General features: G+C 40.6%; 1 protein-coding gene across 4 annotated transcripts in view; it reads right to left on the bottom strand.

Moving 5' to 3' along the window:
• LOC141911383 (filamin-A-like) overlaps window positions 1-19742 on the bottom strand; it is a 28561-nt gene that overhangs the window by 6506 nt on the left and 2313 nt on the right. Inside the window, exons 2-19 of one of the 4 annotated variants that reach the window (XM_074802380.1) lie at window positions 16679-16871; window positions 16273-16338; window positions 15734-15950; window positions 15019-15121; window positions 14389-14576; window positions 13515-13670; window positions 13277-13405; window positions 12760-12889; window positions 10672-10815; window positions 6938-7111; window positions 6446-6592; window positions 6279-6362; window positions 5538-5681; window positions 5281-5454; window positions 4581-4907; window positions 4375-4467; window positions 1584-1649; window positions 310-456 (exon numbers count right to left, since the gene is read on the bottom strand). In XM_074802380.1, the coding sequence (XP_074658481.1) occupies window positions 310-456; window positions 1584-1649; window positions 4375-4467; window positions 4581-4907; window positions 5281-5454; window positions 5538-5681; window positions 6279-6362; window positions 6446-6592; window positions 6938-7111; window positions 10672-10815; window positions 12760-12889; window positions 13277-13405; window positions 13515-13670; window positions 14389-14576; window positions 15019-15121; window positions 15734-15950; window positions 16273-16338; window positions 16679-16871 (2682 nt within the window). The remainder of the gene's footprint in view (window positions 1-309; window positions 457-1583; window positions 1650-4374; window positions 4468-4580; window positions 4908-5280; window positions 5455-5537; window positions 5682-6278; window positions 6363-6445; window positions 6593-6937; window positions 7112-10671; window positions 10816-12759; window positions 12890-13276; window positions 13406-13514; window positions 13671-14388; window positions 14577-15018; window positions 15122-15733; window positions 15951-16272; window positions 16339-16678; window positions 16872-19742) is intronic. The other 3 variants (XM_074802381.1, XM_074802383.1, XM_074802384.1) reach the window with 3 other exon arrangements.

Below are 19742 nucleotides of genomic sequence, written 5' to 3'. Positions count from 1 at the left end.
CATTTACAATAACCAGCTCGAAAGCTAAGATATTGTAGTTGTAATTTGATGATGTCATAGGGTGACTCTATGAAGGCGGACATCTTTTCTGGATAGGTCTAAGGATGAATTGACTAGTTTGATGATGTCATAGGGTGACTCTATGAAGGCGGACATTTTTTCTGGATGGGTCTAAGGATGAATTGACTAGTTTGATGATGTCATAGGGTGATTCTATGAAGGTGGACATCTTTTCTGGATAGGTCTAAGGATGAATTGACTAGTTTGATGATGTCATAGGGTGATCGTATAAAGGCGGCCATCTCTTACCGTCGACCTGTACGAATAGTTCTCCTTTTCGTCCGTTTGTGTCGACTCTAAAAAACGCGGGTTTATCTTCCTCGGCCCGAATCAGTCCGTCTCCGGTGACCGTGATATAGTCTACACCGTCGTCAATCCTTTGAGTTATCGGTGATCCTGTTTCAGAAATAAAAATTAGAAATTATTTCACTGAAATAAATATCATTGAATTAAAGTCATGTTAATTAATTTTCAGCTCACTTTTTACTTATTCAATTATATTTAACTAAAATAAACTAAATTTCATTTGGAAGAAAAAAGCAATAAAACGTACAGCATCAATTTCAACATCAAGAAAAAAAGAATAATTTTTGAGGCTAAAATATTAAAATGCAGCTGCTTTTTATCAATGAACTGTAAGGAAAAATACACCAAGCAGTTATAAATATTAGTAAGTAACAAACAGCTGAAAGGGGTTACCAGGTTACCACCTGAAATCAGGCCGTTTTTAAGAGTCAATAAAGTTACAGTGTGTGATTACCAGGGGTAGCTGTTTTATCAATTATGCAAATCAGACTTGATGATTAGGAAACTAGTCAGTTGGTCAACAAATGGTTTTGTTGCTATGGTTAGAGCATGGGTCACTTCATCTTGTTGTTATGGTTAGAGCACGGTCAGTCTTGTTGTTATGGTTAGAGCACTGCTCGCTTGGTCTTTTTGCTATGGTTAGAGCACTGGTCAGTCTTGTTGCTATGGTTAGAGCACTGCTCGCTTGGTCTTGTTGCTATGGTTAGAGCACGGTCAGTCTTGTTGTTATGGTTAGAGCACTGCTCGCTTGGTCTTGTTGCTATGGTTAGAGCACTGGTCAGTCTTGTTGCTATGGTTAGAGCACTGCTCGCTTGGTCTTGTTGCTATGGTTAGAGCACTGGTCAGTCTTGTTGCTATGGTTAGAGCACTGCTCGCTTGGTCTTGTTGCTATGGTTAGAGCACTGGTCAGTCTTGTTGCTATGGTTAGAGCACTGCTCGCTTGGTCTTGTTGCTATGGTTAGAGCACTGGTCAGTCTTGTTGCTAAGTTTAGAGCACTGGTCAGTCTTGTTGCTATGGTTAGAGCAGTGGTCAGTCTTGTTGCTATGGTTAGAGCACTGGTCACTTGGTCTCGTAAGAGTTCAGGCATTAGTTGGTCTTGTAGTTATGGATTATGGATATTAATTGATCGTGTTTCGATTTATATCATAGTGGTCAGTTGGTCAAGGGCACTGGTCAGTAGCCAACAGCAGCGGTCAGTTATGATGATGAAACAAACCTTTCTCCTCCTCCACGACAGCCTCAATTGTTTCTGTTTCTATCACTTTTGTTGTTGCTGGTTGTTCTAAATTTCATAAACAATGAATGAATATTTCATTAAGTTGCAGTGCATCGTGTCAAATCTAAACTAATCGGCAGATTTAACACAGATATTTGTAATGATAGGGAGTAAAAATACGTGAGTGAAATTAATTCTCAATCGAAACCTGTAAAAATAAAGAGAAACTCTGATCATATACAATACAACATTTAGAGAACACAATTCAGAAAACATTTTCTTCCATTAGTAACTGATAGATAGGGGGAGGGGGGCGGGAGAGAGGGATTATCAGGTTTGTTTAGTGAAGTAGAAGGAATGATCTCTGTCAGTGTTTGTGTTAATAGGGGAAGATTTGACATGTTGTTTGTAGTAGTTTGTGTTTATAGCGATGAGATCCATGCTGTAAGGACAGACGTGTGAGACAAGTATTGATCACATAGTTCCCTGTTGAATATATAGATGGTGCCACCGCTGCAGAGTTCACTGCTACCCGAGAAATTTAGCAATCGAAGGTTTGTGTTTTAGTGGCGCCACCTGTAGGTGTTGTGTGTAGACGCACCTGACTGTACCGGGCTCGATGATAAAATCCATTCTCCTTTCAAAACGTCGTCAGCCTCAAGAATTCCTGATAAAAATCATTCATAGTTTAAAAAGGTTGAATAAATCAGAATCAATTTCATCCTCCAAACAGTGGTGGAAATAGAGGTTCATTGTTCATTCCGAAAGATTGTTTTATTTATTATATGTATTCTAAAGTGTTGATGTACCCAGTTACCGCAGTATTCAGTTACCGCAGTACCCAGTTACCGCAGTACCCAGCTATGGGTACATCACTGATGTATCAAGCAAGGATTGGCCCAGAACTAGTGACCCCAGTAGTTTGTGTGTGTATGGATGTGTGTATACCTGTTGTGTAATGGGGTAAACCTACTGGTAATTCAACACCATTAATTGACATCTTTCTCTGCTGCTGCTGCTGCTGCTGCTGCTGCTGCTGCTGCTGCTGTTGCTGCATTTCTGAAAATGAAAATAAGCCGCAAGCACAAATTATAAAACGAAAGCAAAAAGCAGAAAAAGATTCCCAGCGGATCAAGTAAAACCTTAACCTCATAAAAACTGAGCGTGATCACACCGAATCTGAGCGTGATCACGCCGAATCTGAGCGTGATCACGCCGAATCTGAGCGTGATCACGCCGAATCTGAGCGTGATCACGCCGAATCTGAGCGTGATCACACCAAATCTGAGCGTGATCACTGAAACTGAGCGTGATCACCAAACTGATCGTGATCATCGCTATGAATGTAGAGTAAATGAACCTGAGGTAAGGATAGAAGCTGAAGATCTACGTCTCATACGAGGGACCGGGTTACCAATTACTGAAACTATAAACATGCATTATTACACACATACCTGATCTAAATATAGAAACTAAACTTAGACTGAAACCAGCGAGAAACCAACACCTTCAGGAACGGGACCTGGATGAACCAACACCGGACAACCTCCTCCCTGAGACAGGACACCCTCCTCCCTGAGACAGGACACCCTCCTCCCTGAGACCGGTTTCCCTCCTATCTGAGACTGGATACCCTCCTCCCTGAGACCGGACACCCTCCTCATCTCGCAGAGCTGAGACAACCTCCTCCCTGAGACTGGACACCCTCCGCCCTGAGACTGGACACCCTCCTCCCTGAGACCGGACACCCTCCTCATCTCACAGACCTGAGACAGGACACCCTCCTCATCTCGCAGAGCTGAGACAACCTCCTCCCTGAGACTGGACACCCTCCTCCCTGAGACCGGACACCCTCCTCATCTCACAGACCTGAGACAGGACACCCTCCTCCCTGAGACTGGACACCCTCCGCCCTGAGACCGGTTTCCCTCCTATCAGACACCCGCCAACACCAGATAGTTCCTGAACCTGAAGCAGTGACATAAAATAAACAAACCTTGTTGAACAAGTTTAGAATTGACTGGTTTTATAATATCAGCAGCAACTGGCAGCTTACTAGCTGTCTGTATCAGTGGTGAACCTTTAATTAGACAGATTGATTAGACAGGTTGATTAGACAGGTTGATTAGACAGTGATTAGACAAGGAGACATAGTAGATATCCATAGTCATCAAAATAAATCTTAGTTTTCATGTCTTGAGCTGAAATAAGATAAAGAACTCCTAGTATTAATAGTAGCAACGTCTCGGTCAGTGCTCTCGGTCCCAGGGTTGAATTCTAACTGAATTCCTGTTAGAAAATGAAACATCAGTTTGTTCTGCCATCAAAACGTGAAACACAAATGATTTATCAGGCGGTACCTAGTCTGTATATTATCAGTGCCTACGTAAGGAGGTATATCAAAGCTTATACTTCATACATATTTATATCATTCTAGTAATTCATATATATATTGATATCTACTATATATATATTATTACGTAATGAAGCATTAATTTGTAGTAATACAAGGCGTTATTAGAAAGCGGGATTAATTATCACTCTGACACTCAACTAGAAAATATCCCGGTACGTTAGAAGTTATAGTCGCGGCCATTTTGAACGAGCGTGCGATTTGTTTTTGAATAGATTTAATTCATGGATGTTGCTTATCCACGAGTAACTGCGATGAAATGGTTAATAGAATATATATAATCTCTATTGTGCGAGATGTTTATGGTATATTGTCCATTATATTGTATTTCAGTTAGTACTGTGCGCGCGTATATATCTATATTATCTATAGACTGACCTTGTCGAACTAACACCTCAAAATCAACTTGATCATAGCCTCGATCGTAGCCCTGATCATACGCCTGACTGTAACCCTGTCTTAGTGCTGATTCTGAAGTAAAAATCAGCGCTTTTTTTACTTTAACTCAACAGAGTTATGTGAGTCTTATTCATCGGTTAAATCTATATTAGTTTCATCGCAAACGTCAGAGTTCATCATCTCACCTTCAACATTTCGTACAACTGTTTGAACTGTTTCAAGTCTTTGGCTCGGGACCTGAACCGTTTCAATTCTTTCAACTCGTTGGGTCGGGACCTGAACCGTTTCAATTCTTTCAACTCGTTGGGTCGGGACCTGAACCGTTTCAATTCTTTCAACTCGTTGGGTCGGGACCTGAACAGTTTCAATTCTTTCAACTCGTTGGGTCGGGACCTGAACAGTTTCAATTCTTTGGACAGGGACCTGAACCGTTTCAATTCTTTGAACCGTTTGGACGGGCACCGGCACGGGTATCGGGGCCGCAATTATAAAGTGTTGAGTGATAGGAAAACCTTAAAACAACACGAAATAAACATTTAACATAAAACAAATAAAAACATACAAAAACAATTGAAACAAATGAGTAATAAAAGTGTTGGTGCTATAGAACAGTTCTTACTTGAACCTGGCACTTCATTTCTCTTAAATAGATTTAAATGTTTTAATGAAACTGGAGCCAGTTGCATAGTCATGGCTTAGACTTAAGACCAGTTTAAGACAAACTTAATTCTATAGCCAATCTAACAACTTAAGATCAGTCTTAAGATTTAAGACCACTTTTGGACCTAAGTCACGACTGTGCAACTGGGCCCTGGTTTTTACTAACACTTGAGTAAACTAACACTTGAGTAAACTAACACTTGAGTAAACTAACACTGAACTAACCTCCTATTTCTTCTCCTCCGTATTTAGCGTATATTTTATAATCGCCCGATTCCTGTGGAACGTACGTCAGATTGTATCGATCGCCGTTCTGTGAGACGTTACACGGGACGTCGCGACCGGACGGACTTTGTACGGTTACTTCTAAAACAGCTCGACCAGCGTCTGTACAATCAACTATAGAAACACAGAGAATATAGACACTCCTTCTCCCTCCACAATCTCCGCGACCCTTTCCCCGTAACTCTGCCAGAACTTACTTTCAAAACTGGCCATCTCTCCGACCATGCCTTCTTTTTTATTTTTATTGACCAATCGAGCTGCATTACTATCATATACGTCTACGGCGTAAGGACTTCCGGGGACGGCAGTTCCAGCTACGTAGATCTCCATTATATAACATCCTGTTCGTATAGAATATAGTTTAATATTAACAACTGTATATCTGGATCCAGAGAATCCGGTACTGGGCTCCAGAGAATCCGGTACTGGGCTCCAGAGAATCCGGTACTGGGCTCCAGAGAATCCGGTACTGGGCTCCAGAGAATCCGGTACTGGCTCCAGAGAATCCGGTACTGGCTCCAGAGAATCCGGTACTGGGCTCCAGAGAATCCGGTACTGGGCTCCAGAGAATCCGGTACTGGGCTCCAGAGAATCCGGTACTGGCTCCAGAGAATCCCGTAATGGCTCCAGAGAATCCGGTACTGGCTCCAGAGAATCCGGTACTGGCTCCAGAGAATCCGGTACTGGCTCCAGAGAATCCGGTACTGGCTCCAGAGAATCCGGTACTGGGCTCCAGTCCCAGAACTTTATAAATGGGACCAGTAGACCGGGTGCTGGGGCCAGTTGCACAGTCGTGACTTAAGTCCAAAAGTGGTCTTTAATGTTAAGACTAGTCTTATTTGTTAGATTGTCTATAGAACTTAGATGGTCTTAGACTAGTGTTAAGTCTAAGTCATGACTATGGAACCGGTCCCGCGGGTCGTGTTTTTATATCTTACCGACTCCAATCGGTGAATATTCAATTCTATGATCTCCGTTTCCGATACTGATCACCCTCGCCGCTAATTGTTGACCATTCGGGGCTGCAAATTTATCAGTTAATCCGCATGATTATCAGATTAATGACGATGGAATTAATCCGGATTAAGAGGATTATCCGATTTACCTTTAATGAGGACTTTAATATCGTCTTTATTGATTCCCGGAGCTTGAATAACGAACGAAGCCACTCCACTTCGAGACGCCGTCTGTAGACCTTGACCTTGTACGGTAACGGCAGTAGCATCGGCAACATTCAAATAAAACGGTGATCCTACACATAGAAATATCAACTTGTAACACAGTACCACAACGCCCGAGGGTACCACAACGCCCGAGGGTACCATGATGCCTTAGGGTACCATGACGCCCAAGGGTATCATGGTACCCAAGGGTATCACAATGCCCGAGGGTATTATGGCACCCAAGGGTACCACAACCCCCAAGGGTACCACAGCGCCAAGGGTACCACAATGCCCGAGGGTTTTTTGGCACCCAAGGGTACCACAACACCCGAGGGTATTACGGCACCCAAGGGTACCACAACGCCCGAGGGTATTACGGCACCCAAGGGTACCACAATGCCCGAGGACCCCTTGAATACTGCAATATCTCTTACCTTTCACTTCAGTATCATTGAAGAAGACTCTGATCAGATATTGTCCGGGTCCGTTCGGCGTGAAGCTTACTTTATAAACACCGTTTGTATCACGTGTTACCGACGCTGGAACCGGGGAACCGTTACGGGTTATTTCAACTTTCAGATCTCCGTGTCCTGCCGCACCAACATCAGCTACAAATAGATTATATCACAGTTTAACTGAGAGGAACCGCAACACCTTATAATTCTAATTCTAGTAATTTGACACCGAAAATAGATGTTAAATTGAAAATGAGCTAGAAATCATTCGAATTTATGAGAAGTATTTTAATATTTTTAAAAGTATTTTGATACTCTCTTACGAGTATTTTGATATGTCAGGAGTAACTTAATATTTTAGGAGTATTTTTATATTTTCTAAAAGTTATTTGAAATTTCTAGGAGTGTTTTGATATTTTTGGGAGTACATGTAGTAATGAGATTCGGTTAGTCAGAATTAGTTTATTTTCATTTCATGATGAATTTAATTCTAACCGCAGAAACTGTTTGGAGACTGTAATTATCTGTAATCCAGGAATTAGCTAAAATATTGCGACACGTCTATATTGAATCAATTAACAAATTACCATCAGCTGCAAAAATATGAATGTCTTTTTCTATTTTATAGATGGGTCATAGTTGAATACATTGTATATCAATAATAACAGCTGGTCTCTCTCTATCTCTCACTCTCACAATATCAATCTGATCTCCACAACTGTTAAACCCATACAAACGAAAATATAGCCCCCATAACGGTCAAAGTCTCTGTCAAGCAACGTTAACTCTGCATTCTCAACTACTGCTGGTCCGGTATTCAAGGTTTATTTACTACTGGTAACAATTGAAATCATGTTCAGATTTTTAAAGTTAAGATCATATATTTGAAGAGACAAATACTGATGGTATTTTCAGCAGTAATCTCACTACACAGTACCAGGTAAGTGGAGTGCAGTACCACCTGGTAAAACCTGGTACCATCCTAATTCTGGTACGACCTTGACCATCATCCTAATCCGGGTAAGACCCTCATCATGGTACTACTCTGATTGTGGCACCACCCTGATAGTGGTACGACCCTGATTGTGGTACGACCCTGATTGTGGTACGACCCTGATTGTGGTACCAGCCTGATTGCGGCACCACCCTGATTGCGGCACCACCCTGATAGTGGTACCACCCTAATCTTGGTATGTGCAGATTTTTTACATTACCTACAATTCTGTTGATATCAAAATCACCATGTATTTTATACTGTCTTTGAGCCATTTTCAGATCAGATGCAAATAAATCCGAAATATCTCAAATCCAATCTTAAATCCTGCAGGTCTCGCGAGTTATCACTGGTATATTTTCGATGTAAAAACTACATAAATCATAATATTCTATCATATATGTAAGAATGCTATAATAATAACAGCCCGCGAGACGACACCAAACTCTGCCGATAAATATATACTCAGAAAACAGGTTTAAACATCAAGGGCTGAAAAACTCTTAAAACTTGAAAAACTGGTTTTTAAGATCGGTCCTAAAATAGGTGTAAACAGCACATACCGGCACCAGCACAGCACAAGTATTCTTGACTCTGTATAAATAGAATTCATAACTCTCAATTCAACAATTATTCCTTTGAATAAAAATAGGTGTTTATTAGGTGTGATTAATGTTTTAAGATACGATGTTATGCTCTCTATGCGTTGTGTAAAAGGGGTCCAAAACCTAACTCCCCCAATTCTAGTATCAATGAGGACACCAGAAAACTCTTGGCGAGTTAGTCACAATGGATCCTTCATGAAGGGAGGGGTTTGAAGTGGTTCTTGCCTCTCTCGATGCCTACCATAAACACAAAACTTCTTGTATTTGACATCATCTCTGAATGGTTGAACAGACGCGGGCAGCAGATGGACTGACGATGAGGATGATGATATCAGAATCATCTTCAGTATCTTACTGAAACCGTTACCATGACAATACCGCTTTCAAATATCCGGCCGACAACAATGCATTGATTTGAAATCTATAGATTTAGTGTTTATCCATAAATCACACTTAAAGATTTCCATTGACCGGGCTGACATAAACAGCTGTCCTCTATACTCCTTCATATCAGTCAACAGGCTCCGGTGAGTGGCTGGTATCCTGTCAGAACTGTCAACAGGCTCTGGTGAGTGGCTGGTGTCCTGTCAGAACTGTCAACAGGCTCCGGTGAGTGGCTGGTATCCTGTCAGAACTGTCAACAGACTTAGGTGAGCGGCTGGTATCCTGTCAAACTGTCCACACACTCCGGTGAGTGGCTGGCATCCTGTCAGAACTGTCAACAGGCTCCGGTGAGTGGCTGGTGTCCTGTCAGAACTGTCAACACGCTCGGAAAGAGCCCATATCCTGGTATGGCTGGTATCCAGTTTAGAGCTGGTATTCTGCTATCCTTTAAGAACATGTATCCGGCTATTCTAGTATCCTATAAAAGAGCACACATATCCCGGTATAGACCGGAGTGGTGCGCGCGCGTGCGACTGTAACTGGTATCCTGTTAGTATTATGAGAATAGAATTTAGACAGATGTCAGTAAACGGCACCGTTACTCACGGTTACCACTGATAACTAATGACAACATCAGGAATCATTCACAGCTGCCGTCAATAATCAGAGACCTCTCTCATTCATTATTTTTATAACATTCGCCACCGCCATTTATCAAAAAGATTTTTATCTGTATTGTTCATCCGTTTAACCCGTTTAACCCGTTTAACCTGTTAGCCGATATCAGTTTGTAGAATGATTATTTAATCATTCTGAATATATCAGTGCAGCCTATAGATCTGACAGTGTTACTTCTCTACTCAGTATTAACACCGTTCTAATCAGGTAATGTCGACACATTGTGAACTTACCAAATCTTAAATGCAGTTTCTGAATTGAGTATTCTGGTTCCGAGGCAGTGACCCCAAATCCACCGATCGAGCGGCCCCCATCGAGAGGGCGACCTCCACCGAGCGGGCGGCCTCCACCGAGCTGGTGGCTACCCACACTGGGTGCGTAGCTAACCCCACTGGGAGAGTAGTTAACCCCGCTCGGAGGTCCACCTCCTCTCACAGGACTAGGCATTTCAAACAATTTTAATTCCTCAATCTTGTCACAGATAGATAATGTTTACAACAATAGCAACAGCAGCAGCACTTTGTGTTAGCTAGGACTCAAAGTGACTGATACAGTATCAGTACTGCTGTATATCCACAGGACATATTGACCTTTAAAACTACCCATCTGTTTCCCCAGCACGGATTATCTGTCCCCAGTACGGACTGTACTAGCCTGCTGCTCTTAAAGAGATCAATTATCTGTGCAAGTGTTACAGCACCGGCCGTCCATCTGTCCGTCCGTCTGCTGCTGCTAGTGCTGTCAATTACCCAAACAACTCTTTGATTTGAGTTCCACGCAATAAACACACCAACTTGGAGTCAAATTCAGCTCTATGATTCCAGAGTCTCTTGTTTAGCCGAGTCCAGTCTCTCAAATATCAACAATGTCATCACTGATGACAATTGCCTTTAATCTTTTAAATTTTGGATATAACAATGTCATCAGTTGGTCATGTTACTATAGCGATGCATTCAAATTTCTTGTTCGTTCATAAGCTTTTTGCAAAGGTGTGACAACAACAGTTCAGGATTTCGCTCAGACCTCGAGATGTATGACCTCGAGATACTTACCGCTGAATTCGAACGGTTTACCCGAGATCGCCGACCTCATCTCTAAACCGACCACGCGAACTTGGAACGGATCGTAGACCGGCACGGTTAACGGACTTCCTGGAATGTCCTGGCCGTCGTACGACACTAACAGCTTCCAGTTTCCTAGAAATATCACGCAATATAAACAAACATCAGAGTCCGGTTTGAGATTCAGCGAACAATTATCAAAAGATATTGAAATGAAATTAAGATATAGAACACAGAGATGTAACACGACAGGACTGCTGCAAACTGCTTAATATTCACTGGCATTTCATTGAAATATAGAAGAAACTGTTCAAATTAATCAGTAATCTTTGGGGTAAGACCCTCAGTAAGACCCTCGGTAAGATCCTTCATATTCTGCACACATCCAACAAATTCTAATCAGAATTTCTCAGGAGAATTTAGAAACAAATTAGTGAATATCAGGAACAATTTGCAGCAACTCTGAGAAATAGAAACACTGAACATATCGATACACATCACACAACACAACATTCATGTTTAAAGATTCAATTAGAAATTCAACTTGAATTCAGTTAAAGTTCTATATGAAACTGACCCACGAGGCCCGAGCCCGAGGCCCTAGAGCTCTAGTCTTAGCTTTGGGTAATGTTTGAATGAATCTTACATTCCACAAATGTTCGCAAACTGAGATTAGAACAGACATTAAACAAGACAATAACAAATAACATATACAGGATAACAGCAGGGAGAGACATTGAGGGGGTCAGTCTGGGCCATTCCTGAACAGAAGAGTGGTCAGTCTGGACCATCCCTGAACAGAGAGTGGTCAGTCTGGGCCATCCCTGAACAGAAGAGTGGTCAGTCTGGACCATCCCTGAACAGAGAGTGGTCAGTCTGGGCCATTCCTGAACAGGGAGTGGTCAGTCTGGACCATCCCTGAACAGAGAGTGGTCAGTCTGGACCATCCCTGAACAGGGAGTGGTCAGTCTGGGCCATTCCTGAACAGGGAGTGGTCAGTCTGGGCCATTCCTGAACAGAAGAGTGGTCAGTCTGGGCCATTCCTGAACAGAGTGGTCAGTCTGGGCCATTCCTGAACAGAGTGGTCAGTCTGGACCATCCCTGAACAGGGAGTGGTCAGTCTGGGCCATTCCTGAACAGGGAGTGGTCAGTCTGGGCCATCCCTGAACAGGGAGTGGTCAGTCTGGGCCATTCCTGAACAGGGAGTGGTCAGTCTGGGCCATTCCTGAACAGGGAGTGGTCAGTCTGGGCCATTCCTGAACAGGGAGTGGTCAGTCCGGGCCATTCCTGAACTGAGGTTTGTGACTGAAGGGTAGAATATAGAAATAAAAATAAGAAAAGACAGAATTTTAGGGGTGAATTTGAGAGTGTTTGTTGTTTTTTTACTGCTACTGACCTTTTTTTGCTACAACAAGAAATTAGAGAATAATAGAATAATAACAGTCATAGATAGAGAAATAATCGACATGATTAGAACATACAACAGACCGCAGTCAGTTCCAATCCAGTTCCACAGTTCCACAGTTCCACAGGTCGGGTGTGGATGATGTAATTTAGAACGTTTCGCCAAAATCAGTGGAAATGGAATCAGTTGCCAGTTGATAACCGGCAGATAAATACCATAGTAACAATGGACTTTTAATTGTTACTATGTCAACTATCCACTGGTTAAACTATAACCAACTTTTTGAGCAACTGCAGCCCCAGGTCCACAGAGTGAACCTTGAACTGTTGAACTGGATCAATGAATAAGTTCATAAAGGTCGGTGTGCATTACGCTAGTTAAAGATTGGACTACGAGATAAATTAAATAGTTTGAGATTTTTGTGTCATGTGAGAATCGTCTAAAATTAAACATTTATTGAATCATGCAGGTTTTAATTTTACCACAGCAATCCATAAAATTCTAAACAAATAAAAAGAATAGATTTGAATATTTCTGGGACCGAACTTAGAAGCAGAAGACGTTCATCGTGTTGCCACGGAGACATTTTGGAAATTCTTCGAAATTAACAGCCAAACATCGACAGTTAGGTGTTAGTTTGTTTGACGTATTAACCCACAGGTGGAGCCACTTACCCGTTTCGGTCGGTGTAAACTTCGCGACGAATACTCCGCGCTCGTCTCTGATTGGTAGATCAATCCTACGTCCGCTCGGGGCAACGGCTTCAACGCGGACCTCACCGACACCCGCCGTACGGGCATCTATCTATAGACACATAAATATACCCGTTTAAATATTCAAATTAGATCTAATATATTCATATATTCAAATTAGATCTAATATATTCATATATTCAAATTAGATCACATAGACTTAGATATTGAAATTAGATCTAATATATCAAAATATTCAAATTGGATCAAATAGATTTGAATATTCGAATCAGCTCTAATAGAATTAGATATTCAAATTAAATCTCTAAAAGATCTAAATATTAAATTGAGATCATATAAATTTAGATATTCGAATTATGTCAAATCTGGGGCTCATTTTGAAAGATGTTTATAACTCCTCAAATCTCAATCCATTTGAAATAATCTAAGAACTGAATGAAAAAACTAAATCCATTTCAGAGTTTAAACTCTGGGTTACCTTGAACTCTGAGACAGTTCCGACCTTGCACGGGTTGATTGTAGGTAATATAATCTTACTGCTATCTGCTAATATTTTCACAGTTACAGGGCTGCCTACAACTTCTACTCCGTCGTAATACACCGATACCTGAAACAATAATAAACCCGGTCCATCTCGATCATCGGTTCACGTTAAACTGGGTTTAGATAGGTCTCCGATAGCGAGAAGGGTTTTAAAATTATCACGTGATTCGTACTCGATGTAAACCTGGTTCTACAGCGTTGAATCTAATATCGACCTGATCGCCGTTTCTCGTTATATTCGGGTTGTAAGTTTTACTCGGACCTCGAATTTCTACTTTCAGTTTATTGTTATCGACTTCTTGTTCCAACAGCTGCAGATTCAACGTTTTCTGAAAATACATTTGAAACGCACGATATAAAATTCATTTAAACAAGATAGACGACTCCTGAGCGCCTAGCAGCTGCTCGGATGTTACTTCTCCCCAGGGAGAGATGACTGATACATGGAATAGAGTTTATAGGCTGGGGGTAATAATACCGAGTTTGGAGCGCATTTGAACAGATTCTAGTTTGGATACCTGCGCTATATAAATGTCAATTATCATTTTTATTTAACAAACATTGAATATCATTGAATCGTATCTTGTTACAAATCAAACATATCTCAACGTTCAGTGAAGTCTTCGTCGTCATGACGATCGTTATGTTGTTGACTTATTCAAATAACGACTTACACTTTTAGTCAATTGAATTTGCATCAGTTAAATTTGGGACTCAGAATGACTTCAGTGATGTGATGACTTACATGAGTTAGAACACCCTACAATACTACATGCAGCCCTCCCTTCACACATTGAGATAATGGTGATAAAGTATCAAAAGTCTGAGAGGGCTGGAGCAGTCTGAGAGTGGGTTTCAGGTTTGAGGCTGAGAGGGGGTGCAGGCTACAGGCTGCAGGTTTGAGGCTGAGAGGGGGTGCAGGCTACAGGCTGTAGGTTTGAGGCTGAGAGGGGGTGCAGGCTACAGGCTGCAGGTTTGAGGCTGAGAGGGGGTGCAGGCTACAGGCTGCAGGTTTGAGGCTGCAGGCTTTATTTTCCCCTAACTCACCATATCTCCTACTTTAACAGGATCAGTATTCGCGATTAGTTGACATTTATCTTTAGTCGCTGTTGGTTTTTTCAGCATGTTGAAGTAAGCGGCGTATGCCATAGGACCGAGATGATCGACCTCGGGATCAGCGAGATCTTTAGCCGGTACGACCGGTTCTATACCCAACGTTTTACCAGCTTCGATACCTACAAAATCAGCGTCGTAACGAGATTATGAAATTACGTTGAAAATTTGCTAATTTGATGAGATTCTCATGAATATGTGGAAATGAACACCACCTGCGGCAGGTGTTTCATTTGCATATACTGATGGAAAATTAGGTTCTAATTGTAGGAAGATATACATTGGGCACAGAGCTGCTGAAGTGCTGTCATAAGTAGAATTTTTCAGGAAAATTTCATTGAAAAATGTTCAAATGTATCAGTTACCAATGAGGGTTAAAACCTTCAATGATATCATTCACAATAACATAGTTATCAATCTAATATATCAGTATTCAGAAACAGTTGACCAACTTGTCAATCTAATCATATCAGTGAAACAGTTGGTAGCTCTCTGTATAGAGAGGTGGATAGCGCGAGGGTGGATAGCACGAGAGGGTGGATCGGTGTGGAATGTATCATATACCTTTCTCAAGTCGTTCTAATTTCTCCATATTCTGCGTTCCCGATACAGGAGCGCCTAGCGCAGCCGTTAACGCACACAATACCGTGCCATCATTCCAGTCAGTCTAAAATACATCAACATTCAAACTCTCAATTCAAGATTAAACTGTGACTGCAATAATCACAGTTACCAATCATTTTTGGTTTCTGTGGTGTTAGAGTTTAGATAGACTCAGAAACTGTCGGACAATAAACGCTTTAATACCAACTGTGGATTTTAGATAAAACTGTCGTTTATTTTCAGCGTACAACATTATCAACAGCCTTCTTAACAATCAACTCACTATGCAACAGTTTAAAGATTTATCTATTTTTGAAAAACAATTTTTCAAGAATTTGAGATATTATCGAGGAATTAATGTCATATTCTTGACCTTTCATTAATGAAATTGTCAAATTCATTACCGTTTTAAGATTTATCTAAATTGAGAGACAATTTTTCAAAATTTGAGATATCATCAAGGAAATGATATTACCCTCGGATTCATTATTGTTTCTCTGGGTCCAGTTTTAACTCATTGAAAATGAATAAACTTTTAACTCAGAGTTAACTCTAACTCACAACCGTGGAACTGGGCCCTGATGCTTAAATAAATCCCAAAACTGCTAGAAAGATAAACTTTGAAATATCATCATTCTCATCACTTGTGTTTAGAAATTGAATTGTTTTCACTTACTGTAAAATTCTTGATCTGTTTATTTGCCGGTAATATACTATTGGTGTGTTTCAAGGTCGCCGTGTAACCCGGAGAATCATCTTTCATATAATACGATAAATAAGTCATTCCTGATAATTCATCGAGGTTTGGATTCGACATATCTTCAGGAGTTACGATCAACGGAATATCTAAATCTTTCTCAGCTGTCAACATCGCAGCCTTACAATTCTCTACCCTGTGTTAAATAGAAATTCAAGAATCTTATCTTTTATTCTGACGGTGAACCTTGCTGCTTTAAGTCACATGTGATCAGTATGCGTTGATGACTTATCAAAACTTTGTAAATTGAATTGCGAATAGAAATTTGGACTCAAAAATAGAGATTACTTCAGTAATGTGATCAGCAATTAAAATGATGATTTATATTTCAATTAATCGAACTCTGGATGGAGTCAACTGTAGAACTGGATGTTATTGGTTGGACCTGATGACAGTTGTAGCTGATGACAGTTGGACCCAATGACAGTTGTAACTGATGACAGTTTTTCACTACTCACTTGTTTTCCTTGTTTAATGTTTTCCAGTCCGGACACAATCCCGGCTGACAGTAATTAATCAACGCACTAAAACAACAGATCAACAGATTAATTAAATACTAATTAAAACACTGTAGAGGCAGAGGGGGGTAGGGGAGGGGAGTGAGAGGAGGGGTAGGGGAGGGGAGTGGGAGGAGGGAGGAGGAGGTAGGGGAACTCAAGGGGAGGTAGAGGTAGGCTAGGAGTCTCTCGTCGTTCCAATTATTCTGCTCTATGGGGAGGGAGAGGAGGGGAGGGGAGTGGGAGGAGGGGTAGGTGATTTATAACTTACTGCAACGCTCTCCCGTCGTTCCAATTATTCTGCTCTATGGGGAGGGCAGTGGAGGGAGGTAGGGGGAGCAGGGGAGGGAGGTGTTGTATAACTTACTGTAACGCTCTCCCGTCGTTCCAATTATTCGTAAAATTCGAAATCTGATTTTCCGGTATAACCGCTCGTAGCCATGACAACATGAGTTTTTTCGGCGGTATTTTTGATTTGCCGATTATTTGATATCGTAAAATCAACAACCAGATTAAACCCATTATCAACTTCAGATTACCCTCCAATATATCTTCAGGACCTGGAAATAACAATATACCGCATTATGAGTGAAGAGTTGCTTTAGTTTTGAGAAATCTATATACCTATAACGGTTTGTACAGGGAAGGTATGAACATATATTCATCATTATAAAAATACTCTTGAAATCATGAACGTAGAAGAGACAAAGCAAGCTGTATCGATTTCTGACTCGTGCGGCACCAGGGAGGAGAGGGAGGGGATGGGGAGACGGGGAGTTCTCGGTGAAGTGTCAACATTTTTACTGAATAAAAGATGAAAATTATCCCAAAGTATTTGATCTGAATAAATAATGAAGTCATGTAATGAGGAGCTAGTAGCTGGTCGGGTAAGATGTCCAGATTTCCTCCTAGTCTGATTAGAGTATATATTTCTACTATAGGGGGTGTACATATATAGATCTATAGTTGAAGGGTTTTTAACCGTTTTAAATGTGAAACATTTCTCAACACTTAAACCAGTTACAGTCACTACGTGAACTCTAGAATCCACGTGTGCGAACGCAGTCATCTATTAATTAACAAAATTCAATCTGAATTAACTAATTACATCTCAATTACTAATTACTAGTAGAATACTACTCACAACAGACTGTACTTAGCATCACAAATATCAAATAGCAAGGAATTCTAGTATATGACCTGCGATCATCATTTATAAAACAGTTGAAATATGAGTCAGGTCAGATTGATATATTTTTCTTATCTTTATTCCTTGTTTCAGAAATTATTTCAATTCATTCTATTTTCAATTAATGATTTGTTTCACAATCAATACTTCATTGGTGTCCACACCCGCACTAAGAACTGCTATCGGATAGTACCTCCCTGACTCCCTCCCTCCTCCCTGACGCCCTCACCCCCCACATACAGCAATCTATGATTTAATTATATATTTCTGCGGCTAGGGACACAATTTTTAATCATGACTTTTGATTACCGTGAAATTAATTTCTATTTATAGAAAGCAGCTCCGAGTTCTACATTGATATTATATTGACTGGGACAACATGCAGCTGCATTCACTGATACAACATGTACCTGTGGGACAACATGCAGCTGCATTCACTGATACAGCATGTACCTGTGGGACAACATGCAGCTGCATTCACTGATACAGCATGTACCTGTGGGACAACATGCAGCTGCATTCACTGATACAGCATGTACCTGTGGGACAACATGCAGCTGCATTCACTGATACAGCTTGCACCCACATCTACTGGTGCAGCTGTACTGCTTGCACCCATATCTACTGATACAGCTGGACTGCATGCACCTGCGTCCACTGGTGCAGTTTGATGCCATGGTGCACCAGCATCCAGAATCATGGTGTGGTCATAAGTGTCCCCTTGAAGGAGGGGAGAGAGGTCCTGATAATAGGAAATGATTTGTCCCTTTCCTGTTATCCTCTTGTCACCGATAGGGCTGAGGGTGGGGGAGGGGTGAGGGAGGGGGGGGGTGAGAGACAGAGAAGTGGTGTCACAGTTTCTCCTCAGTAAAGTATTATACACATGCTACTGCTGTGATATGTGTAGGGGTTATATATATATATATATATATATATATATATATATGTGTGTGATACAGTTGAAACAATATAAACAGTAACAGCAGATGTGAACAAATCGATAGAGAAAATTATTATTTAAAATATCTACATTTCGCAAAACACTTGAAACATTTATTCCATCTCGACGTGTCGCAAGCCAACACTTCACTTGTAACATGCATTCCATCTCAAAGTGTCGCAGCACGGGTGTTTATACTTAGTGATATATTACAGTGACAAGGTCTAAACTATATCAAATCTAAACTTTCTTAATGAATCTATTTCTCTTCATAAAAACCATTGATAAAACACTATGCTTGAGCTAGTAGTTTATTCCACATTTCAACTATTTTTGAGCTAGTAGTTTATTCCACATTTCAACTATTTTTGAGCTAGTAGTTTATTCCACATTTTAACTATTTTTGAGCTAGTAGTTTATTCCACATTTCAACTATTTTTGAGCTAGTAGTTTATTCCACATTTTAACAATCTTTTGAGCTAGTAGTTTATTCCACATTTTAACTATTTTTGAGCCAGTAGTTTATTCCACATTTTAAATTTTTTTCTTGCGCTAGTAGTTTATTAACTACACTACCTCGACAAGGAGACATTTTCGGACCATATATTATTTCTTTTGATAATATTGTAGCATTTTCTATATATTACAATCAAGTACAGATTATAATATCTAGTTCTGATTTCTGATGTTTATGTTTATAATCCATTTAATTGCAATTCATAAAATGAAAATAAAATCAAACTAAAAGGTTGAAAAGGAATATCTTTCTAAAAATCACTTTTCAATTCAGGCCAATCTCAGCGAGCGCCCATTGATATTATGATTTATGATGTATAGTGTCTGAGGTCACTATTTCATGCTTCACGGACGCTGACTCCAATAGACCTCCAGCTATGAGTGTGTATTAGACTAGTCACTTTTAGGTCTGCACCCTATTCCTGTAGTGGATTATTGAGAGTTTTGTAAGTAAAATTTCTCAGAATGATTGTTTTGTAACTGCTTTATAACTCCTATTTTAGCGCCTGTGTTTGTTATTTAAGCTTTCTTTATGCGACTGATCTAGTTTGGCTGTAAAACCAGTATTTGTTTAGATAAATCAGGTTTTCAATAGATTGCTCTAAATATGTGTCTATATACAGTGAAAGTGGGGCGAGAATTTCTTTCTTTTAAATTCTATTACAAACGTACCTCCACCCACCTGGGCCTCGCCCCGCTATAAGAAGGTGACACCCAACAACTAAAACTCTTAGATTTAAACACATTTTAAACGCAATTCTAAACCTAGAATAGAATTCCGTGTTA

The sequence above is a fragment of the Tubulanus polymorphus genome, chromosome 9 (assembly GCF_964204645.1).
Source record: "Tubulanus polymorphus chromosome 9, tnTubPoly1.2, whole genome shotgun sequence".
In the NCBI taxonomy this organism is placed as follows: Eukaryota; Metazoa; Nemertea; class Palaeonemertea; order Tubulaniformes; family Tubulanidae; genus Tubulanus; species Tubulanus polymorphus.
Note: the sequence above shows the minus strand (reverse complement) of the source record. Positions and strands in the feature narration are given on the sequence as shown.